The sequence below is a fragment of the Penicillium angulare genome (assembly GCF_028827245.1).
Source record: "Penicillium angulare strain IBT 27051 chromosome Unknown utg000004l_segment0_segment0, whole genome shotgun sequence".
Classification (NCBI taxonomy): Eukaryota; Fungi; Ascomycota; class Eurotiomycetes; order Eurotiales; family Aspergillaceae; genus Penicillium; species Penicillium angulare.
Window position 1 is genome coordinate 1,119,493 of NW_026623163.1, and position 22,922 is coordinate 1,142,414.

Below are 22,922 nucleotides of genomic sequence, written 5' to 3' on the forward strand. Positions count from 1 at the left end.
CGGCTCAAGTACTACCATCCCCGCGGAGATTTGGGAAGTAGCGAATCTACCTTCAAAGCAGCCTTCTAGACTTGAGCCTAATTGTGGGGGAATGCCATCTCCACAACTGACAGCTCCATCTACACCCAATAGTTCAATTATAGATGTCTGCAATTCCCTGCCGATAACACCTGAAAAAGCGCAAAAAACAATTGAAGACTTTCGATCAATGAATTTGAAAACTCTTCCCATTATTCATATTCCGCCTAATGTCACCTCTGAGCAACTTCGTCATGATAAACCGTTCCTCTGGCTATGCATCATGGCCGTCACTACTCCGGGTTGCAAGGAAAGAGAAAGTATCTTTGGAAGAATCACCGATTTGATTTATCAACAAGTCTTTATTGGAACATGTACAAGTATGGACATGCTCCAAGGAATCATGGTGTTTATATCATGGTAGGTTGCTAAGCTCTATCCCTTTAATTCATGGGGGTTGAGAGTGCGCAATAGATACATGAAGGTACTAATCTATTTATATCCATAGGACAACATATTCAAAGAAGCCATTCTTGAACTTTTACTGCCATGTTGTCATGGGGATCGTTTGTGACATGGGAATTAATAAGGCCGTCCCAAAAGACCTCTCGACAATGCAGGCATTCAAATACGCTGTCGGCTGGCGACAAAATAATGTTCCTACCAGAACACTAGACGAGCGCAGGGCCGTGCTAGGATGTTTCCTCATCAGTTCTGGGTAAGATATTTCAATCCCAACCCCATTCCTTTTTTGCTTCATAACCAGCTAAAGATCTCAACTATTTATTTAGTGTTGCGTTGGCAATGTCTAGAATTGACGCTTTGAGATGGAATCCGTACATGGATGAGTGCTTGGCCGTCTTGACGGACACAAAAGAGTGCCCAGAGGATGAGATACTGGTGAACCTTGTCAGGATTCAGTTAGTAATGGACAAGGTTTACCATGCCCGACGCGATGGCGAAGACCAATTTCAGGCTCGCATCTACATCAAATCTTTTGAGGGCCAACTTGATGCAATTCGAAAACAAATTCCACTGCATCTGCAACGTGATGGTAAGCTCTCACTTAATCAATGAAGAATACATTTATATTCAAGTTCTTCTTGAGATTCCACACTAACTGCATACCACAGAAACCATATTGATGTATCTGTATTGTACAGAACTCGTCATTCATGACTGGGCAATACAAACCCCTATTTATCCATATTCCCCGGAGCTTCAACGACTTGAAAGCCTCTATACAGCCCTACAAGCCACCAAGAACTGGTTAGACGTCTGGTTATCTTTCTCTCCAGATTTTTATCAAGGACTTCCTTTCACATTGTTCTTCCAGTTTGCTCGTAATATTGTGAGCCTTTATAGGCTGTCAACCCTCGAGGATCCAGGCTGGGACAGGAACATGGTCCGGAGCACTGCGAACATTCTTGACATTATCGAACGAATTATTTACAACATGAAAAAATGTGCCAACATGGTTGCCGAAGCCAATCCGGCACTCCGCGAGTTTGACAAGGGAATCTTCGACAAAGGAATGAAAATGATGGCATCGATAAAATTAGGATGGGAACCAAAACTAATGGAGATTTGGTACCCAAGTTTACCCCCAAGTGGTCTCAATGGCGACGAGTTTGTTGCACCTGCCACCGATCTCTCTAACATGATACCTTTTGGTCTTGATGACGTGTGGATGATGGAAGTCTTTGGTTCTTTGTAAAAAATTCTTTCATATCTTGGCATTCTTCACGTCTGGCGGGCGGCGGGCGTTAGCTTTTTTCTTCAGTGAAGATCTCCTCTTCCCCGGTTTTGGGGCACCACTTCGTTTCGAGTTGATGCAAGACCCTTGTTAAAAGGTCGATAAAATAACTGTACAATATTAAAGTGACCATGGCTACAAACTACATCTAATAGCAAATTTGCTCGAGACCTTGAAATATAACGTGCCGCATGTAGATCAATATGAAGATATCTATAGCTAAATACCTTAAACCTCGTCGCCGTGGACTCCCTCGTTCGTACGAAGAAACCAGAATATCAATGGGAATTAATTACCATCAGTACCAGCTCTCCAATTAAGACAACATAAAGACCGTGGACATCACGGCCACCCATAGAGCAGCCATCATACCCGATGATGAGTGTAAAGTGGCACTACTCTTATTATCGACAGGGTACGCATAGTAGCTTTCATTGTAGCCAACTGTAGCTTTCCATGATGGTGTATCATTGTCACCAATCAAGATATCCGAATGCCAGGGATCGATTGATGCAGACATTCCCAACTTTAGAGTGCCTGGAATGGTGGTATTCCCATCTGTATCCAGAGAAAGAGGATATCCATACTGCATGGAATATCCAATGGCCTGTAACTTATTGTAGCTGAAAGTGGCGTTTGCACTCTCACTGTCGAATTCAAACTCGACCCGTGGCGCAACATGGGTGACATCTTGCACTTGCAAGAACATCGAGACGTCCACGTAAGCTGAAATGGTTTCAGATCCGTTGCAGGCGGGAGCTTTGAAGAAGCCTATTTTCGAGGGACCAGTAGCAATTGGAGATATCCCGACCCACTGCTCAGAGGTCAAATTGCCCTCGACTTTGTAGTGGTCGCCATCTGTATCAATGATGGAAAGGGGAAAATTCTCATCTGGGAGTTTGTCTGCTATTATCCAATCATCTTGGTTGACTCTATGGAATTCTAATCAATTAGCTGCTCTATTCTTACATGTCTCATCACACATCGAAAGCATGGATGTATTGCCCTTGACTTACGAAAACGACGGCAGAAGCCATTTTAGAGCTGCATGTTCGCTTTGAGGGGTCCCCCACATAGTGGCATTTACGGCGGAAAAGCCCTGCCAGTGGTCTGCGATGTCAAAGTCCTCGTCCCACATAACCCAAAGCATGTTGACAGGGCTCTTGCTGCTCGTGGTATTATCTACAGATGGTCCCACGGAGAAGATACTCTGAAAAGTACTAGTGATGGTGCCGTTTTTGCTATAATTCTCACACTCCGGCAAGGCCTCATAATTATATTCAAGGGTTGTGGTACCATTGTAATATCTAGAGAAAACGAATGTCAGTCCTGATTATCAGTTAATTATGGCGATATTTGACTCACGATCCAGTGAACTCATATATACTGGGAGTGAAATTTTTTGGGTCTTGAGTAAGCTTCTCCTGCAATATGCTGACAACTTTCTCGCGGAGGAACTCGTTGTCTGAACCAGAGGCCAAACGTGCGGCAAGAACGCATAGAACTGCAGATGATAGATAACTTCGATACATGGTCAAAGTGGACGGTCGATGTTTGGGAAGAAATAAAGAAAAACAGGGCAAAAGAAATTATAATCCAGGGGTTTTGGCGCTTTTTAAATCCTTAAAAAGGCCGAAACACAAGCGAAATTGAAATCCTGCTGTACTAAAAATCGCCAAGTAACAATGCCCTCAGATCACTTCCCCTTATAAGATAGCCCTATGATTGCCAAGCTCTTGGCAAAGGGTCTCTCCCCGTCAAACTCAGGATATGAGGCTCATCTGGGGCTGTATTGGCTGGTCTAAAAGTAGGGGGCCAGGAGATGGCCCCGTCAAACCCCAAGATCGCTACTTCCACCCGAAATTTGTGCAGGATTAGCCCCCAAAATAAACACGGTTTACCCAGGTCCCTGAGAATATTATGGAGACTGGTAGCCTCCCCCGCGAATATCCGAATTTGCACCAATCCATCAGTTCCATGCCCAGGTGCTCGATTGGCCTAAACTAGAGATATAATCGCCATGAAAAAAGCGACGCAACCGTTGACGCTAATTGAAGGGCGATCTTCCAGAAAACGCAACAAGAAGGCTCGGCCTGATTTGTTATTACATCATGAGGTCTATATAACTATCAATAATCGGCTACTTTGATATTCTTTCTTGCAAATTATAGTAGGCCTGTAAGATCTATTTATAGTATAAGATACTAGTATTCTTTCTCTAGTATATCGCTCTGATTACGCTTTCTCTCAAGTGAATGCTTCATATGTTAGATCATGAGCCCTCCTACCTTGTATGTAATTACTATAGTATTATTCCAAGCCTGGTCGTTGCAGGAGCACTACTGCTCTTATTACATAATATTGCTTATATTCTCTGGATACGCAGGTTTGCGACCACGACATTATTAGCTACGTAAATTTAGGATAGTAGAAAGCTTAGGGAATATGACTTCGGTGAGCTGCAACGACCTGCAACTCCAACTTGATAATACCCGCCAGAGAAATGGGGTTGTGTCAAAGTGGTTTCGCGTTGTGTATACTTAGTTTACCCTTGAGTTATGTCGCTCAGCTTTTGACCCCCCAATTTATATTGTCTATCCAAGGAACTCTTATTACAAAACTTTATCATAAAGGTCCTTGAGTGTGTGAAGAGAATATTTGATAAAAGGATATAAATAATGGCATCGATAAAATAAGGCTGGGAGCCAAAACTCGAGGAAGTCCGCTACCCGAGCTTCAATTATCCTTGGATAGTGTCAAGGGTGATGGGTTTGTTCTTTATTCTACCAATCTCTTTAATGTGATGATCTTTGATATCTATAATGTGTACCTATAGGTTTGAACGGGTTGTAAAAGATTCTTCCATATTTTGGCGTTCTTCAAATATGGCCAGTGATGGGTGTTGCCTTTTTTCTTCAATGTAGATCCCCTTTTGTACATATCAATTTTCTCAACCCCCAACCTTCTCATGCTTAAAACACATCCAAAAGTATGCTGAACACCACAAACTCTCCTATTTCCTGGTTTGAGATATTCTCTTCGAACCAAAATTATCCACCTGACTATCTCTAATAATCAATCCTCAGCAGCCATGGGCTTTCGATGCTATCCTTCTAATGTGCTTACTCACTACTACATATCCAATTTAAATTCTACTGATTGCCGACTCTCTTATCGCATATACTAGGACAAGGTTGATTCGAAAGCCACGAGTACCAAAAGCGCCCAGTTGGCTTCATATGAGATCGGCAATGATGATCAGCCCTGCGGGAAGGAAACAAGATAAAGTACATAGTCGGCCACGTATGTTTGGAGCGATCATCACTGGCCCAGGTCTAACGCGGAGTAAAAGGTCCAGCCAAGAAGATTACGTACCTTTATTGACGACCGTCTTGTGGGGTCGTTCCTAATTAATAGCCTGGCTTCGCCGAAATGTGGAGTCGTGGCCCGGCTCTTGGCGCGGGATCGTCGTTCTAAAATAAGCTTCGCCCAGTCAGGTGTTCTGGATTCGAAGCGCCAACGTACACTGGCTATGTATGATGTAGCCACTAAGCCTATAGTTCCAGATCTTTTTGTTGGGGTTAGCTAAAGTTGTGATCTAGTTTCGGAGTTTCATCTCCGAGACCACTGTCACCACTCAATATCTCCATTGGTTGAGTGACTTCAAAATTCACCATTTCGCAATCTTTGGAACACAATGAGAGCATAAGCATGAGAGTTTATCTGAACATTCTATCTAGTACTAATGAAATACATCTGAGGATATAGAAATGAATCCTCTGCAGAGTACAGGTGAAACCATTGGGATCCAGGCTCTTGAATGTCCACCCATGATCCACTTATCCTTGGGGTTATTGGGTCTTCGACAGATATTTGATACGGAGTAGTGGACCCAGGCAACGATTTGTCGTGAAGAATGGCTCAATCACCTGCAATATATTGACGGCAATCCACTTGGGAATTGCTTGTACGCGTGTAGCAGAACATGGAACCGCTATCTACAACGCGTGGCACGGGATATAACTTGAGATCATCGAGCTTCAGCAAAACCTTCCAGTGAAGATGCGGCTACAGCGAGAGTCAGAAGGTATAAAACGCTCATTGATTCTGGAGAATTTTTGAAACTATTCATCAAACACAACTTTCATTCTCTACTGATTTGTCATCTGACCACTTCAATCGTTACTTCCACTTTTATTCTTTCTCTACCACATACCACGATAAAATGAAGACCTCTATCTTTGTCTCCGCCATGCTTGCTGGTCTTGCTATGGCTTCTCCTTTCCAACAGTCTCCTAACTGCAGGGTCGATACCGACTGCAAGGCTAACGAGCAGTGCGACAAGAACGGCAACTGTGTTGCTAACAAGGTCGCCCGTGACACTCCTTTGGCTCACCTGAACGAAGCTTGCCATGTCGACAGTGACTGCCTTGAGAGCTTGAAGTGTGTGAAGGATGTTTGTGTCTCTTCTCACAACAAGCGTGATACTCCACTTGCCCACCTTAACGGGGACTGCAAGACCAACGGCGACTGTGTTAAGGGTCTGGTCTGCGAGAAGGACGCCTGCATTGCTCCCAAGAACAAGCGTGACGTGAGTTTTAATTTTATTATTTTGAAGTTTCATTATAGCTAATCAATAAAAGACTTTGTCCGAAATTGGTCAAGAGTGCAAGGTCTCCGGTGACTGTGTGAAGGGCCTTGTCTGTGGCCAGGATGACACCTGTGTTGCCCCCAAGCAGCAGCGTGATGTCTCCGACGCTCAGATTGGCCAGGAATGCCAGAAGGTTGGTGACTGCAAGAAGGGCCTTGTTTGTGAGAAGAACACTTGCCTTGCCCCCAAGGGCAAGCGTAATGTTGTAAGTTGTGTACGATAATACCGAAAGCATATTTACTAGCTGACAGCAGAAAAAGGATGCTGGTCTCCACGAGCAATGCCAGAGCACCGGTGACTGCCGTAAGGGTCTGGTTTGTGAGAAAGACATTTGCATTGCACCCAAGAACAAGCGCGAGGTTAGAAATGAAAAGAAGCAAATCAAATCAAGACATGGAACTAACGCAAAACTTTACAGAACTCCAAGTCTCAGGCCAACGGACCTTGCCAGGTCACCGGTGACTGTGTTAAGGGCCTGACTTGCAACAAAGACACCTGCGTTGCCCCTCAGAACAAGGATCAGAACAAGCGTGAGGTGAGTAATCTATCTAGTTTACTTCGAAATATTGAGGAAACTAACTACGAAACCAGGTCGGTGACCAGTGCCAGTCTGATGATGACTGCCACAAGGAGCAAACCTGCCAGGTTATTGTGAGTTTTCTATTTCTTCTACATCATGAAAGGTGCTAATCAATCAATTTATTGGGTGAACAGAAGGGCAACAAGGTCTGTGACGCTCCTCAGACTTCCAATTAAGCCCCTGAATGAGATTTTTATCACGACCCCGTCCAAATCCCGAGGCCAACAAGGATAAAAATACCTATTTCAGTCTTTTCTTCTTCTCTCTAACTTTGAGATCCATTCTTTTACAACTTGTATCTATATATTGAGAAAATACAGCAGTTTCTACTGGAACTTTATCCCTCTAGTTAATGAGCATGCTTAAATTTTTCCCTGAGGTCCATTTACCACGTCGCTTGATGGTTACTAAATGCACAGGCAAGCACCCAAGATGGACTCGTACTAGTAACCATCTATAATACCGGCTTCCGCCGTGCCGAGATCTTCATTATTGATCGTCTTCTCCAGCTACAAAAGTATCTTGGCAATGTAGAATCAATTCTCTGAGATAGACTAGGTACTTCATTTGCTATTTTAAGATTGAAGGCCTCGTAATCAACTTTTGACCTAAAATTGTAGAGGAACGTGTCCTGCAATTGACGTGATTTCAAGAAACGTCGGATCTGTTTATTGCCCATAAAGTCCAGTCCCTTGGATCCTCTTTACGGTGTCCTCTTGCACTCCTCGTACAATGTCTGCTACACTGGCCACATTGTTAATCAATCCTATAGAGGCACCTGCATACGTGGCAAGCCTGCCATTTGGTCCCCATCCGTCATCTCCAGCTTTCAAAGCTTCATCATGAAGCCTCTTGAGTTCGTCAAAGGCAACACCGCCCTGGTGCTCGATATATGATTTGTTAATGATAGTCCTTGGACTGTACTCGGCCGGCCATCCAAAGGTTCCTCGCAAATGATTGTAAAGAAGTGTTCGTGTTGTATTCGCCGCCCCATCCGATGCGCGCACAACCTCATTTTGGTATCCCTGGCTAATCCGCGCTTCGTTGGAAGCTAGGAACCGAGTCCCCATCGCCACACCAGAAGCCCCCAAGCACAATGCCGCTGCTGTTCCTCGCCCATCAGCAATACCTCCTGCCGCGACTAAAGGAATTTGACTGGTTGCGATTGCATCTGCGATCTCGGGAAATAATGACATGATGCCCATCCCATCTGCTGCCCGACCGTGGCCACCCGACTCCGCTCCCTGTACGACAATAACATCTGGCTTCTCGGATATCTGCAACAGTTGTTTCGCTTCTCCTAGCGTGCCGATCTGAATCCAAATTTTGATTTCGGGAGATACCTGTCGAATTTTGCGTGACCATTGGTCAAAATCATTTGGGCCATCTTTGGGCGCAAAAAGCCAGACTGCGCATGGTTTGAATTTCTCGATTGAAGCGACCGCGGTATTTAGGTCATCTCCCCAGAGTTGAAAACCTACTCCAATTGGCAAAGAAGGGGTTGCCGATGACAAGAAATTGAAGGCAGTTGTCGACGCGCGCGCCTTCTCGATTAAAGCCGATGCTTCTTCGAGATCGACTCCAACATCCTTAGTTTTGACCCCGGGCCCGATAAAGCCCAGGCCACCGGCGCGTGAGACAGCGACAGCAAGTGCTGGGCCAGAGAAGACCCGCATCGGCGCGCTAACAAGAAACGGGCTTGATGCCCACGGGTAATGGGATAATAGTTTGGCAGCCATGATTGTTGAACGATATGATAAAATGAAGGCGATGGTGATTGCACTGGAATTTGCGTTAGCTGCACATGATATGTCTGGACTCTGTGGTGTATAAACCGAGGCTTTGAGAGATGAAGTCATTCGAGGGGGCGCTTTCCGCAATACCCGCTTCTGCACAGCAGAGTGACTTGTGAAAACCTCAACAATGAGCGGTTCCAAAAGTTAGTCATATTGATTTTTGATCCGGAAATATTATTGAATGTTTAAAAAAAGTTTGTCTCATTATTAAATAGTGTGCTTCGGATTTGAGAGACGGATTGACAAGGTTGTAACTGTTGGTCTGCCTCACGCTGACAGTATTCTGATCTCTCTTACCACAACTTCCGCAACTTCCGCATTTCCCATTCATCCACCAGAGCCCGACCGCCATCAGAGTCGCTCGAACAACTATGCAGGGTTTGAAGCGGAAACGCGTTATATTAGCTTGTCAGCCTTGCAGAGAGCGCAAGAGGAAATGCGAGGGAGGGGACCCCTGCGCTACTTGCCGCGAATGGGGCTACCAGTGCTATTATCCAACGCGACAACGAAAGTCCCAAACCGCCCAGCCGTCACCATCGAATGAACAATCTCAGCCTCTGTCGTCTCCCAAATCCATCCAGGATGATGGTCTTATGGAGTCAGATCAATCGGGACTGGTTCGCCGTCTCGAGGCGAATTCTGGCGCTGCATTCGTTAGGAAACTGGGCCTCAAGATCGACCCAGCCAAGGCACCAAAACTTAACCTCTTCGGTTGGAATATTGGGACTCGGAAGCTAAGCTCTTTCGTTGCAAAAATTGATATATCTATCAATGAAATTACTTCTCTTGCCCATATGAGAGAATTGGCCCAATTTTATTTCGACAAAGTGGATCCTTGTTACGGATTTATCGATCGGCGTGTCTTCTATGCACGATTAGACGCTCGGCGGCAGCCGGCCCTTTCCCCAATTAACATGTATGACCCCTCGATGGATATCTACGATAGTGTCCTAGCGGGAGTTGCTGCTATTGGTTGCTTGTTCTCTTCATTACCCGCCACACCCACAGAAGTCCAGCTAGTTCGAATGGCGCGATACTGTTTAGAAAGGTATCATCTAGCAGGCCCTCCTTCTGTAGATCTTCTGACTGGATGGACTCTGAGAACGATCTATCTTCGACTTACAGACACCCCACATACAACCTGGATAGCCAGCTCCACTCTCATGCACCTGCTCGAGGCCTCGGGCTTCCACCCCGCGCCATCGGAGTATTCAATTCTTCCACATAGCGACGATTGCGACCCGGAAATCAAAAAGCGATTAGTAGGAGTGGCCCATCACTTAAATATCTGGACGTCATTTGACTTAGGGCTATCTCGAGTCTCATTTCAGAAAAGTGATCTACCGGATATACCATTATCCAAGCCCGGGGACTATACTGACGAAATTCTCGGTCTCCTGCCAGTATCCGTTAGTCTAGATCCAGGAGGATTGAAGGATGAGGTCGATCTCACTTTGACTTTGCCCAAGCTCCTAGACAGGACTCACACCGAGCCTCCATCAGTTCTTGCACAATGCAATCTCGTCCTTTGCGTTCTGCGACGTATTCATACACAGAACCTGGATATTTCATCAAATCTAGCAGAAAGAGTGTTGAAACTTCTGAAGAAAGGTCTAGACTGCGCTTCTAAGATGGTATCAAATTGCTCGCCATGGCATCAAGTTGCGAATGTTCCATTCCAAATAATCTGTGTTCTTTTGACACTGGATACGCGATCGTCACTTGCAATGCTCCCAGAAGCAATGAAAACGCTGAGTCTCGTAGCATCAATATACGACACTCATGCACTAGCAGAGGCGTACAGCACTGCTTGCTTGTTAGTCATGCTGCATCAGCAGCGCAGAAAAGATGACATTGCTATTTTGGGCGAATCACTCAATTTCCGCTCTGGCGTTCATCAAACGGAGTGTCGTACTCCATCTCAGTCTGAATTTCAGCCTAGCTCCGAGGAGTATTCTTGGCTAGGAGCGCTTGTTGCTGATTTACCTGGATTGCAACGCGTTGACCTTGATCAATTTTTAAATGCCGATATGATGGATACGTCTTCACTTTGGACCGGGGGTGTTTAGATTTTATCAAATAGTTCTTATGAAATAGTCCTAATCACTTTGGCCCATTGTTTTTTGCATACTTTCTGATTTGATCACAAATAAAAAGGCGTAAATGCGGTTTTACGCTGGGTACTCGTCCCGTAACTATTGGGCTTCGATAAACATTAGTATCGGAAGACCATTTCGCCTTCACCTACCTGAATGCCGAGCTATACCTTCAGCTTTGTTTCAGTGAAATGTGATCTCTTAGTATGTGGGTGCGATCGCTCATCCGCGGGTATTGCGGGATTTACGGGTGGATGCTACTAGCAGCGACCAACAATGACTTCAAATCGAAATTGATCTGCAGAAACTTGTAAAATCTCTTTTCTCACACGTGAAATACTTGGAAATCGAGTCTTACTATTTATTCATGGGAAAGTTCTAAGTTCCAACTCCATGAACTCGTCCAATCCAATCTGTATCTGAAATTTGTGCAGTATTGTCGCGACAACAAAACACTTGCTCTCAGAGGATAAGAGTCATGAGTGAAAAAAAGGCCATAGGACAGGGCAAGGTATTTCCACCGCAGTTGCCCAGCTCCGACGGCTATGCCGTTGAATTCGATGGACCTGACGATCCTACACACCCTTACAACTGGAAACTATCTCTCAAGTAAGTTTTACACTAGCATGATGAATTAGCTGACTTTGCTAACCGCCTGAGGGAAAGAAAGACTTTTTACATCAATCTTAGTCTGTTCAGGAACATTTGTTGTTTCGTTCACCAGCGCTGTTTTTGCGCCCGGGACTGATAACGCGAGTAAAGAATTCGGCGTCAGCTCAGAAGTTGGAGCACTTGCAACTTCGTTATACGTCCTCGGATTTGCATGTGGTCCGATGATATGGGCACCTGCCTCCGAGCTAAGAGGAAGGAAATGGCCGTTAACCATCGCCATGCTGGGTGGTAGCATTTTCACCATCGGCTCAGCCGTTGCCAAGGATATTCAGACACTAATCATTTGTCGATTCTTTGCCGGGATGTGCGCAGCAAGCCAACTCACTGTTGTCCCCGGTGTGCTTGCAGATGTCTTCGATAATACCTATCGGGGCGTGGCAATCTCAGTATATGCGCTGACGGTGTTCGTTGGGCCGTTCACAGCACCTTTCATCGGCGGGTTTATTACATCCAGCTACCTGGGGTGGAGATGGACTCTTTATCTTCCGGCTATTTTGAGCTTTGTGAATGGGGTCATATCAGTCGTATTTTTGAGAGAGACATATGCGCCTTGTCTGCTCATCGCTAAGGCGGTGGCCATTCGTCGCCAAACGGGGAACTGGGGAATTCATGCGAAGCAGGAAAAGATCGAAATTGATTTCATGCAGCTTATGGAGAAGTACTTCACACGACCGCTGAGAATGCTGATTACAGAACCTATTATTCTGCTTGTTTCGATGTACATGTCTTTCATCTATGGCTTGGTTTATGCTCTTCTTGAGGCATATCCCTACGTCTTCCAACATGTCCATGGCATGGCTTTAGGAGTTGAAGGACTGCCATTTATTGGCTTGATTATCGGACAGGTGCTAGCATGTACATTTATTGTCTCCCAACATAAGAATTACGCACGGAAGCTTGCTGAGAACAAAAATGTACCGGTACCTGAATGGCGCCTGTCGCCTACCATCTTGGGAGCACCTGTCTTTACGATTGGCATATTTTGGTAGGTTCCTCTATTTTTTCTCTTTATACATTTGAGCTAACACCTATTACGATACGATAGGTTTGGCTGGACAGGCTTCACACCTGCAATTCACTGGGCTGCCCCAACAGCGGCAGGAATATTCATCGGATTCGGCGTGCTATGTGTTTTTCTTCCGTGTTTCAACTACCTTGTTGATTCATATCTCCCACTGTAAGTGTTCTAAGGGGGACCTATATCAGTTTGGTTTGATAGCTAATAATATACTTCAGGGCAGCGTCTACTGTTGCTGCGAACATAATATTACGTTCGTCGATCGCTGCAGGCTTTCCACTATTCACTAAGCAAATGTTCGAAAACATGGGCATCCAGTGGGCATGCACTTTACTTGCATGCTTAGCCGCAATAATGATTCCGATTCCGATTGCCTTCAGGGCATATGGCCCACAGCTCAGAGCCAAAAGCAAGCTTTTCAAATAAATCAGACCCAAACACTCCCTGAAAGCCAGTTTGAACATACAGACATGTACTTAGATCAATAGACCAAAGTTTTCTGCCTCCTTCAAAGCAAACATCTCACTTAGTTCAACGTTCCTGACTTTGCCCTCAACTTTGCACCGAAATACCAAATAATCAACGGAGCCGGAAGTCCAAGGAATATCCCAATCAACGAAATGGTACTATTTCCCCAACCATAGCCGAGTGTATCATACATCTTCGGTGCGAAAAGAGGAAATAGAAAAGCCGTGAGACTTCGCATAAACTGCTGAGCAGCACCAGTACTGCTTGCATGCTCCGGATACGCTTCCATGATATACGCTTGCAGCGGCAATCCAGTCATCTGCAGCCCAAGCATCGTAATGAATACTCCAACATCAACAACAGCCCAATGTAAGCGGTAATGAGCAGCCCATCCATACAAGAATAGACCCAGTGACCCGAAGAGACACCCAGGGAATACAGAGGGCATGCGAAGCTCTGGAGCAGGATCTCCGTTAGAATGAGCCTTAAGTCTCTGATATACTTTGTCCATCATCTTTCCGCAAAGTTGACTACCGACGACTTGTCCAAGTGCAACGGCGATATAGTGCAATCCACTGATCTCGATAGATTCATGATACCCTTGCGTCCATAGATCGGAGAATGTAGAGAGAACAATGAACAAGATCCCGTAGTAGAATGCAGAGATGAGTGAGGATATCTGCACAACGGGATGAAAGACTAGAAGCTGGACTGGTCGACTGAGCGCTTTAGCAAGAACTCTAACTGTTGATCGATTTGCGTTGATATGTTCGTGTATGGTATAGTATCTCGAGTCACCTGTTTCGCGACGGATACGCTCCGCGCGACGGTGTAGGATAAGAGGTTCATGAGTCTCCTGGAATGCCGTAAACGATACGGCCATCATGACAGCTTGGAAGATTGAAGTTGACCAAAACATCCATCTCCAGGTAGTTCGTTCTGCCATGAATCCCCCAATAATTGGACCTTGTTACAAAGTTAGCAAAGATAAAAATAATGTCTAAAAAGATCAAAAACCAACCAACTGCCGCTCCTAGCAGAGGAATGAGTACGTAGACGCCAAGAGAGCGTCCACGCTGCTCTGGCCTCCACACATCACCCAAAACCCCATTAGCCAATGCATAAATTGCACTAGCACCAAAACCAGCCAGGAATCGAGAAGCAATCAGCATCTCTTTGTTATTTGAAAATCCGCAAATCATGTTCCAGATCAAAAACCAAACACCAGAAGCATGGAGAATATACTCTCGACCATATACCTCTGACAGTGGGCCGATAATCAAAGGACCGAATGCAGTAGCCAATAGGTAGATAGACAATGCCATTGCTGATTCAGCCGAGCTCATGTTGAATTCTTTCGCGATAGTTCCTAATGCAGGGGCCATGATTGTTGATACCATTATGCGATTGAATCCTGTCGCGGATAGTACATCTGTAACGGCCCATTTGCGGCCTGTACGCCAGTCTTTGGGATTGTCAGCATCGAATGGCTCGGCAAAAGCTACTAGAAATGGGTTTTCGGTTTTGCTGGGATGGCTGGATATTTGGGCTAGTTCAACATCTGTCGGCCTGGTAGCTGTGATGCTATCGGGGCTGACTTTATTATTCTCGGGAGCCATAATGTTTGCTAAGCTGATAGGGCACTTTCTTTGCCCACCTAGAAGATATGGAAGTAATGGGGATCATAAGTATGGATGTGGGGTTGGGGGCGACGGCCGGTCCCGCCCCCGTTCCTGGGCCAAGCTATAGATAAGACGATGTAGCGGCATCCGAAAAGCCGATATCCTTGATAGGGCTGGATTTTGGTCTTAGCTTTGTTGTTTCACCCAATCAAACTAAAATTACAGAGAATTGGACTTCAGAATTACCTCGAGGGAAACGATTGCCGGAGATAAGAGATAGGAAATCACATATTTTCAGTTAAGTTATACGAGTAAATTGTTGTGTTGGACCCAAATCCAAGAAGTATATTTAGCTAAAAATTAGTGTGGCTAATAATACAGACAGAAAGTGACACTTCTATGGATATTCCCGAATAAATCTAATCCGAGTTACTATCCAAGAAGCTATTCGCCGTCCAACCATTCACAGCCGAGTAATCAGCAAAAGGTGAAGTCCCATGCAAAACCTCATAATGCTTTCTAGAACCACACTCCTTCAAGTTAGCCGAGTTAGCATGAATGCATCGATCCTGCATAGCAGCAGCAATCTGTCTCCCAGCATCCCGCCCTTCAAACCATGCTCCCTGCAGAAAGCCAAAGTACGTAGGACTAGTCGCTTCACCAGCAAACCACAAACGATCGGTATTAGCGCGTAGATTCTCGTGCATTTCCAAAGTTGTTCCAGGTGGCCAATTAGAATAGCTTCCATGGGCCCAGGGCTCGGTACTCCAGCGTGGATAGTGGAAAGCCGTTGGCTCAGGGATACTTTTCTCTGGGAACATCTTCCGAAGAACATCCATGATTTCTTGCTTGGTTTTCTCGTCAGATTGGCGCTCTGCGCGCCAGGAGAACTCATTTGTTACAGTGACGAAGAGGATGTTCGAGTCTGGTAGGAACTCTGGCATTGAGAGCGATTGGAAGACTGGGTACCAGCCTCGGAGACCTGGGTCAGCGTAGAGGAAGTATTGGGTATTTGTGGGCCAGAAAGTTTCATTGAATTGCATGAAGATCTTGGTATATGTTCCCACTGTGAATTTTTGGATAGCGGTTTGTTTCCATTCAGGTAGGGTAGGTGTGAATTTGACTTCGTCGCTTTGGAGAACACCTAGGGAAAATGTGCAGATTGCGTATGCGGCTGTTACGCAACTGCCATCTTTGTTGTGGATGGTTACTCCATCGTCGGAGTATGATATCTCCTTGATCTGTGTATTCAGGTGCAGTCGTGGATCATTCGGCTTGAGGAATGTGGCGGCTTCCCCCTTGATGATGGTGTTAAAACCGCGCTGATCAACAACGAAGTTGTCATGGTCGCTAAATACGTTTTCGGTGAGATTGTCACCGGCACAGCCAAAAACAAGAGAGCTCTCTAGAGGGTTGAAGTTGTCTTCGAAGTCTAGGAGAAAGAAACCTGTCAGATGGGATATCTTCTTCTAAAGGGGCGAAACGATATTTACCCCATTTCCACCAGTCAACTGCCTGTGCCTCCATGTCATGCTTCTTGGGGCTCCAACCAGCCAAAGCCAGACCGGACTGTGCTGTCTGATCTTGAAGATTGTTTCTGAGGATCTCACCGGCCTTCATACTGGCGATATCGTACGCGTTGTCATACTCAGTGAGAAGATGGCTGTAATCCTTGTAGCCGTCCTCGTTGTATGTTGAAACATTGTCGTAGTTCGAGTAGTGAGTTTTCAAATGATATTTCTGGGCCTATTGTATCGATTAGTTCATGAACAGGTCACCAAGTCACGATGTGTAGACGTACCAAAGTCCAGATAGGATTCTGGGGTCCACCTGGATTCCCGAGACCTTGCACCTAATCAGAAAGAAATTCAGCCCGTGTTGACACGTTACCACGGAAGTTCATGAATACCCAATTTGCGCCCATCTCAATCGTATATGGCTTCCCGGTGTGTGGGTTCTTGCCAAAGGGTCTATGCCAAGCTCGGCCTCCGATGGTGTCCCGGTATTCGAGAATAGCAAAATCGTGGACCGAGGCATTGGAAAGAGCTTGCTATGAGCAGTTAGCATTTGAAGTAATACCGCAGAGACTGGACGAGGAGACAACTCACTGCAGCCGTTATACCTGCAATGCCACCACCGCTATCTTGAAAGTTATTACTTGGAACTTGTATAGTATGAAGCGTGTTCCAAGGTTATCCGATACGTACAGAATAGCAACAGTCGTCTTTTTACAGGTGCCTTCATCTCTTAACTGGTGAGGCACATGGGCAGTAGCTGGAACTGCCTGACTAGCCAAAGCCGCCAAGAAAGCAAGATGATGTAAATGCATTACGCTTGAAGATGTCTTCGAGCCTGATTGAGGGACACAATCTGGTGGCCATCGCGGCAAATAAATAGATTTTGAACGTGATAATGATGTATAATTGATTTACCATGTTTGTGAACTATGCTGCACCAATTTTGTGACGACATTCGAGATTGGAAGCTCGTGGCTGTGAGATCGACACGGCCATGTAACCTTTGTTTAGATCTTGGGTGTAGCCGTTGCGGGATCGGGTAGGTCCAAGCGGAACAGGCTCGCTACGGATTTGATCATCCACAGGGATACCCCCTGGAGATCAACATTCAGTCTCTGATATGGGGAAGAGGGTCTTTTCCCCCGCACCCCAGATAATGAAGAAAGACATTGTGGATCTCATTACGTTTGTATTACTGATGGGCTTTATCTACGAGTAACTAGAAGCGAGATGAGACCGACAAGACCATGCGATAATGTAATTCATTTTTGATCGAAAAGCTTCAATCGATAAATTGATGAATGAAGAAGAAGAAAGCCGTGATAATGGAGTTTGTCTCCATAGGTAAATCGCAGGTAGAAAGACGCTGGAAGGTATTCCCCAAAAAGTAACCAAGTGACAGGTAGAATGGAACACCGTCCAGCTATGCAAGTAAACAAGACAAAGAATCATATCAAATTTCATCCCAAGATAAGTGATCCAACGCCAAGCTGAGGTGGAAAGAATCAAAATTTCCCAGACCCACCGGGCACCGGAACCGGAGGATTATTTGACACCGCTGAAGAAATGAAAGTCAAAAGTAAAAGAGATGCAAAGCATGCGAGATAGTCGGCACTTATTTCGGCTCGCGAGTCGGCTCTGCCTACCGGAAAGAATAAGACGGGCGGCTCATTTTCACCATTTCAGGGTTCAAGCATAGCTGCTGATATGGTGAACTGCCTGGATCATGATAAAGACCCTCTATGTGGCCGTCTTCGCGGCGGAGAGAGATGTAGTAGAAGCCGGAGATTGTCAGACCTTGGCGCGAATCGGTCGGGGTAATGAAACATCGCTCTAATAAAAGTTAGTACATCGTGAATATGGGGAGAAAGAAAGGAGACGCATCGCATGGAACTTACCCTTCCATCGCATCAAGATCCACCCTTTCGCCAGCTCCTCGGTAATCCATTTCCGGCTGACAAGATTTCTGGCTATCTCGGCATCTGATAAATCCTTGAACGGTGGTAACTCTCGCCAATAAGTGCTATCGATATCTGCATCGGCTTTAAAGTTTTTTGTTTCGAGGGTGTGATTATTGAAGTCAATTATTTCTCCTTCTAAGAAGGTCACAATATGGGCATCGTGAGTTTGAGAAGTCTTATCGGGAATGTTGTAGGCCTCCATTGTGCCAGAGAGTGTCATCTCGTCGTAGTCGATATTGTGGATGGTGACCTTGACAGGCCAGTTTTCGTCCCGGGTATTATTCGCCATGTATCGACGTCCGCTGGTGGTATAAACACTGATTCGAGGGTTACTGTGGCCATCGTTTCCGTTGACGATTACTGGTTCACTAGGAGCATGGGGACTTGGTATTCGCTGTGGCAAGACCGAAGAGCTCGCATTCGCTGCTCTCTGGCAACCCGAGAAGATTACCCCAGGCCGGAGCCAAGAACATGGCGGTGGCGGGGCAATGGTGTATGTATCAAGGATGAAATCACTGGAGAAGTTCTCTGTTGAAAGGAACCCCTTCGCGTGGGCTGAGTTGATGCTTTCTTGTACCGAGTTGGAGTACCGCAAGCGATCGAGGTAGTTTATTGTGTCCTTCAAAAGCGAATCCCCAGCAGCCCCAGAGTGTATTTGTCTGTGTGCGGTAGCTCGAGCTCGCAAGTCGCTATGGGTGAGCATCCGATGTGATTCGTTTCGGTTGGTAGGCCGGTATCGGTACGCGCGGGAGGAAGAGGAGCCCGATCCTCCTGTTGGTCGTTCGGTTTCTTCTGGTTCATCGATGGGTCGGTTCCATCTATCCAAAAGATAGTTTTCGAGAGTACGTGTTCGAGCTAACCTGGGTTGTCGCCTCGCTGTCTGCAACAGTGCTTCCATAGTGGAGATGGGTGAGCTCGATCTTTGAGAACGATTAACCCCTTCTGATGACTGGTGTCTATCCCCAACGTCCATAGCTACTGAGTGAGTCGTTGATTCATGTCTTCGGGGACGACTCGATGATGTGTTGCGATCCGACACGGCATGGAGGAATGGTTGGATTTGATCGTCATCTGATTCCTCGCCACGGTGATGGGCTTCGTCCTCATCATCTGACCCGGGTGCCCAACCGTAGAAAGTCCGGGAGGTTAATCGACGACCGTCATAAGTGGGCATATTTGTGGGATTGGGTTCTTCGCGTTGGCGACGGACAATAGGGATACGACGGTTGATCTCGACTGAGAGGCGTAAATTGCTGGGGTCGTCCAGGTCCATACGGTCCTCCTCGTCCTCGATAGGATCCGAAGGGGACGTTGCGTAGTTGCGGCGACGATGTCGACTGAGTGATGGTAATAATGGATTGTACAAAAGGGAGCGAGACCGAAGGAAGTTTACATTCTCGTCGTGTGCGTTATCGGTTTCATCGATTAAGACGGGGAGATCGGAGCTTGAGACCCGTCGCGACAACGATTCAGGAGCTGGCGTTGTCGGCGACAAGGCCGGCGTGCCGTGCTGAAGTGATTTGGATTAGTACGGGTTGGGATGGGAGAGACGTAGAAAGTGATGTAGAAAGCGAGATGTTGGAGTGTTGTAGGTGAACAAAAAAAAGATTCTAACATACAGTTGCGGAGTTAGGAGGCGGCATCTCCTCGTGAGTCGGGATCCGCCGCGCAAAGAGCAAGGGGGTCTGAGATTTAACAAATGGACATAAGGTAACAGGTTATTTTGGAGGGATAGGGATGAAAAGAAAAAGCAAATACGAAATGCGAGATGAAAATGGAGATGAATATGGCTAGACCATGCGATAGGTAAAGGGAAGATGCGTATCTTCGTAAAATGTGGAGAAGCGCAGTTTAAGGGACGATCTTTGGTTCCTTTCTGCCGAGGCGACACGGAAGACAAATGTATGTCGCCACTGGAAAACATTATTGCGAGCACTTGATTACTGTTGTTTTCCAATCTATTGCTATGATTCAGCTCACAATGCTTAAAAGGGGCCTTTGTTCATGCAATGCGGAAAGTCAATAAGAATCGCCCAGTTGTCCGATCGCCGCCTCGCTTTGACCGCGGGAAAATTGGTGGCTAAAACGCCACTTGCTTGAATGTTTGAACAAAGGAGCTATAGTAAGTGTAGCTTTGTCAATAAAGAATCAGTTTTCAAGTTTTGATCTCAGGATATTGTTGGTTAATGTTTGTTTACTAGGGAATTGACGCCCTGCGGATTCCCTACTTGGTAGTAGTATATCATGATGCCTAATAGGGATAAATGCGGAGACACTTCGATATATATACTAAACAGTGAATCTGATCATGTTATTTGCTACAGCAGTCCACGAAACCTTGGAACGCATACATGTGAGTCATTTGGGTAATATGAAACCCCATAGACGCCTGCAATTCATACATAATTGACTCATAGATCTATCAGTTTCTCCGACTTGCTAAGTACTACAGTCGATCTTCCAGCCCTGGGCGGGGCCTTTAACCACCACTGCGGATCGCCCGTTAAGCCTAAAAATAAGTTAGATGTGATCTGCCCTTAATTGGAAAGCTTGGTCACTATAAGATTGTCTCCATTTCCGGAGCAATTCCGAGTGGCCTTCATGGTCCAGAACATCGGCCCCCAATCTCACCCATCATACTGCATTTTAGACCCCTACATGTCATGTTTAACTTAGTCTATTGATCCTTCGGGGAATTAATAGCTTATTTAGAGGGCTTTAAGACTTTGGTGGTTAATAAATGGGTGGCCTATACTAGAAAAGAAAGTAACATGGATATAGTAGCGCTCTTGGAAGGAAATATGTCGGGGCGACTTTAGATGGACAATTACATTACCTAAGTGGGACCTTGTAGAAATGGTAGTATTGTTGAGTGGCTACTACTAATATGGTGCAATACCTTGAATCGCATGATTTACTGTTATCATAAACTGATTGCAATAACCGAGCCCTGGGGGTAGTCGAAATTAGAGTCATCAACTTGAACATGACACTCGATTTCCAAGGTTGAATGCGCAGCCTCGTGCTACTATTAGAAGAGAAGTTTGTCCCCATTTGCATTGGATATGTACAAGTGCCTTCACTCTATATTCTAAACCAGACAGATAGCCAATGTACATACTGTTCAAGCTGACATAAATCACTCATCTATTCGAGTTTCCCGCGAGCCACATTGCAGTCATCAGCCAATTGCACACACTCCAAAATCAAGTTCCAGAATGCCTCCAAATCGACACCACGGGGAACAGCCACACCGGCCCCTTCGACAGGAGTAGCAATAGAACGACCCAATTGTCCAGTAACTGACACATCTTGGCCATGAAGACCATCAGTGACGATGTGAATAGCAAATCGTTCACCATCCTTGTCGTCGAATGTGATTGCTTTCTCGGGATTCTTCTTGGCAAATACTGGATTCAGATTCGACAAAATGGCTGCGACTGCAAGAGGATCATGTAGAGGTGGCCCCGTAGACAAGCCAAAGACCTTCTCATATGTCCCTGCGAAAAAGAGCAGAAGATCATGAAGAATTTGTCGAACAACTGTTGGTTTCTTAGACGGGTCACTGGAGCCATGTAAAATGCGCGTCTGAACATTTTTATCAGCCAGAACTTGGTGAGTCAAATCTAAGCTCATAATCGCGGTTTTTGATGCCAATAGAGGATTGCTAAAAATTGCCTCGGATGACTCAGGGTCGCACTGTGAGATAACGGGGATCAGCATTACTTCCCAAAGATAGACTCTCGTGGAAGAACAGCTTACGTAGAGGTTGAATTCTGCCCAAGGAGTGACATTTCCAATACGTGACTTTTCGCCGGGAATTTTGCTCATTGGAGCGGCTGTGAAGCCATTACCGATGGCACCTCCCATAATACTCAAGCCAGCAATATGCTCTACAACCTCGGGGAAGGTTGAGAATAATAGAGCAACATTAGTCAAAGTTCCCGTGGCAATGACCCAAGGAGTTCCCTTTGGCTGGGCTAAAAGGGCATCTCGCATAGCCAAAATCGGGTTCTTATCTGTAATCGGGGCCACGGAGGGCTTAGGAAGCAGATCTGTCCCATCGAGGCCCGATTCACCTATGAAATAACTTAATATGGTACGATCCACGGTCTCCCGAGTGTTTTCTTACCATGAATGTCGGGAGCATGGAGAGCAGGTCGTGAGAATGGCTTTGAAGTTCCTGGGTAGACAGGAATCTCGGGCCGGCCAATGGCTTCCAAAACACTGCTAGCATTCGCTGTGGTTTTCGCTAGAGATGCATTTCCGTGGATAGTCGTAATTCCAAGCAGATTCAATGAGGGATGAAGAGCAGAAATCAGAATAGCAAAGGCATCCTAAGAGTAAATCATCAATACATCATTTCCAACCATAGATACAATCATACGACGAGAACAAGACATACATCGTGACCTGATAAGAGTTAGTTTTGCTATATACTTCGCTGTTCGGTTTCAATTGACATACCAGGATCGCAATCCAGCCATAATGGAGTCGGGTTTTCAATTTCTACACTGGCTGTCATTGTTAAAGTGTTTATTAGGAGATTTGATGAGTCAAAGGGGCCAAGTAGCATTCGACCTGGGGCCCGGCAGGTAACAACACGGCTTATCCCCGCACCTGATAAGGACCTTATCTTTGGGCCCTAAGCCCTACTATCCACATCAGGAAACCCCAGATAGGCCGACTTTGCGGTGACGTGACAGCTGTTGTTCCCCAGACCCCATAGGGAACTGGAGCTTGAGATTATCAGTCTCGATAACCCCA

General features: G+C 45.8%; 10 protein-coding genes across 10 annotated transcripts; 4 read left to right on the forward strand and 6 right to left on the reverse strand.

Moving 5' to 3' along the window:
* Positions 1-301: 301 nt before the first annotated feature.
* N7478_004351 (uncharacterized protein) lies at positions 302-1,735 on the forward strand (the record flags this gene model as incomplete). Its single annotated transcript, XM_056920565.1, has 4 exons — positions 302-438; positions 527-736; positions 810-1,072; positions 1,182-1,735. 4 exons carry the CDS (start codon positions 302-304, stop codon positions 1,733-1,735), a joined length of 1,164 nt encoding a protein of 387 aa, XP_056778602.1.
* A 355-nt stretch (positions 1,736-2,090) lies between these two features.
* N7478_004352 (uncharacterized protein) lies at positions 2,091-3,306 on the reverse strand (the record flags this gene model as incomplete). Its single annotated transcript, XM_056920566.1, has 3 exons — positions 2,091-2,706; positions 2,791-3,081; positions 3,140-3,306. 3 exons carry the CDS (start codon positions 3,304-3,306, stop codon positions 2,091-2,093), a joined length of 1,074 nt encoding a protein of 357 aa, XP_056778603.1.
* Positions 3,307-5,999: 2,693 nt separating this feature from the next.
* On the forward strand, positions 6,000-7,181 carry N7478_004353 (uncharacterized protein; the record flags this gene model as incomplete). The annotated part of the gene is made up of 6 exons (XM_056920567.1): positions 6,000-6,365; positions 6,418-6,630; positions 6,680-6,784; positions 6,844-6,960; positions 7,017-7,076; positions 7,140-7,181. The coding sequence occupies 6 exons, from the start codon at positions 6,000-6,002 to the stop codon at positions 7,179-7,181; spliced, it is 903 nt and encodes a 300-aa protein (XP_056778604.1).
* A 492-nt stretch (positions 7,182-7,673) lies between these two features.
* N7478_004354 (nitronate monooxygenase) lies at positions 7,674-8,744 on the reverse strand (the record flags this gene model as incomplete). Its single annotated transcript, XM_056920568.1, has 1 exon — positions 7,674-8,744. The coding sequence occupies one exon, from the start codon at positions 8,742-8,744 to the stop codon at positions 7,674-7,676; it is 1,071 nt and encodes a 356-aa protein (XP_056778605.1).
* Positions 8,745-9,172: 428 nt separating this feature from the next.
* N7478_004355 (Zn(II)2Cys6 transcription factor) lies at positions 9,173-10,870 on the forward strand (the record flags this gene model as incomplete). The annotated part of the gene is made up of 1 exon (XM_056920569.1): positions 9,173-10,870. The coding sequence occupies one exon, from the start codon at positions 9,173-9,175 to the stop codon at positions 10,868-10,870; it is 1,698 nt and encodes a 565-aa protein (XP_056778606.1).
* Positions 10,871-11,375: 505 nt separating this feature from the next.
* On the forward strand, positions 11,376-13,013 carry N7478_004356 (MFS transporter; the record flags this gene model as incomplete). The annotated part of the gene is made up of 4 exons (XM_056920570.1): positions 11,376-11,506; positions 11,622-12,554; positions 12,615-12,746; positions 12,806-13,013. The coding sequence occupies 4 exons, from the start codon at positions 11,376-11,378 to the stop codon at positions 13,011-13,013; spliced, it is 1,404 nt and encodes a 467-aa protein (XP_056778607.1).
* A 100-nt stretch (positions 13,014-13,113) lies between these two features.
* N7478_004357 (MFS transporter) lies at positions 13,114-14,674 on the reverse strand (the record flags this gene model as incomplete). The annotated part of the gene is made up of 2 exons (XM_056920571.1): positions 13,114-14,021; positions 14,077-14,674. 2 exons carry the CDS (start codon positions 14,672-14,674, stop codon positions 13,114-13,116), a joined length of 1,506 nt encoding a protein of 501 aa, XP_056778608.1.
* Positions 14,675-15,096: 422 nt separating this feature from the next.
* On the reverse strand, positions 15,097-16,601 carry N7478_004358 (uncharacterized protein; the record flags this gene model as incomplete). The annotated part of the gene is made up of 4 exons (XM_056920572.1): positions 15,097-16,109; positions 16,171-16,423; positions 16,479-16,529; positions 16,587-16,601. The coding sequence occupies 4 exons, from the start codon at positions 16,599-16,601 to the stop codon at positions 15,097-15,099; spliced, it is 1,332 nt and encodes a 443-aa protein (XP_056778609.1).
* A 1,426-nt stretch (positions 16,602-18,027) lies between these two features.
* Positions 18,028-19,798, reverse strand: N7478_004359 (uncharacterized protein; the record flags this gene model as incomplete). Its single annotated transcript, XM_056920573.1, has 2 exons — positions 18,028-19,665; positions 19,775-19,798. The coding sequence occupies 2 exons, from the start codon at positions 19,796-19,798 to the stop codon at positions 18,028-18,030; spliced, it is 1,662 nt and encodes a 553-aa protein (XP_056778610.1).
* Positions 19,799-21,302: 1,504 nt separating this feature from the next.
* Positions 21,303-22,680, reverse strand: N7478_004360 (uridine-cytidine N-ribohydrolase; the record flags this gene model as incomplete). The annotated part of the gene is made up of 5 exons (XM_056920574.1): positions 21,303-21,854; positions 21,918-22,234; positions 22,288-22,492; positions 22,561-22,568; positions 22,623-22,680. The coding sequence occupies 5 exons, from the start codon at positions 22,678-22,680 to the stop codon at positions 21,303-21,305; spliced, it is 1,140 nt and encodes a 379-aa protein (XP_056778611.1).
* Positions 22,681-22,922: the final 242 nt, after the last annotated feature.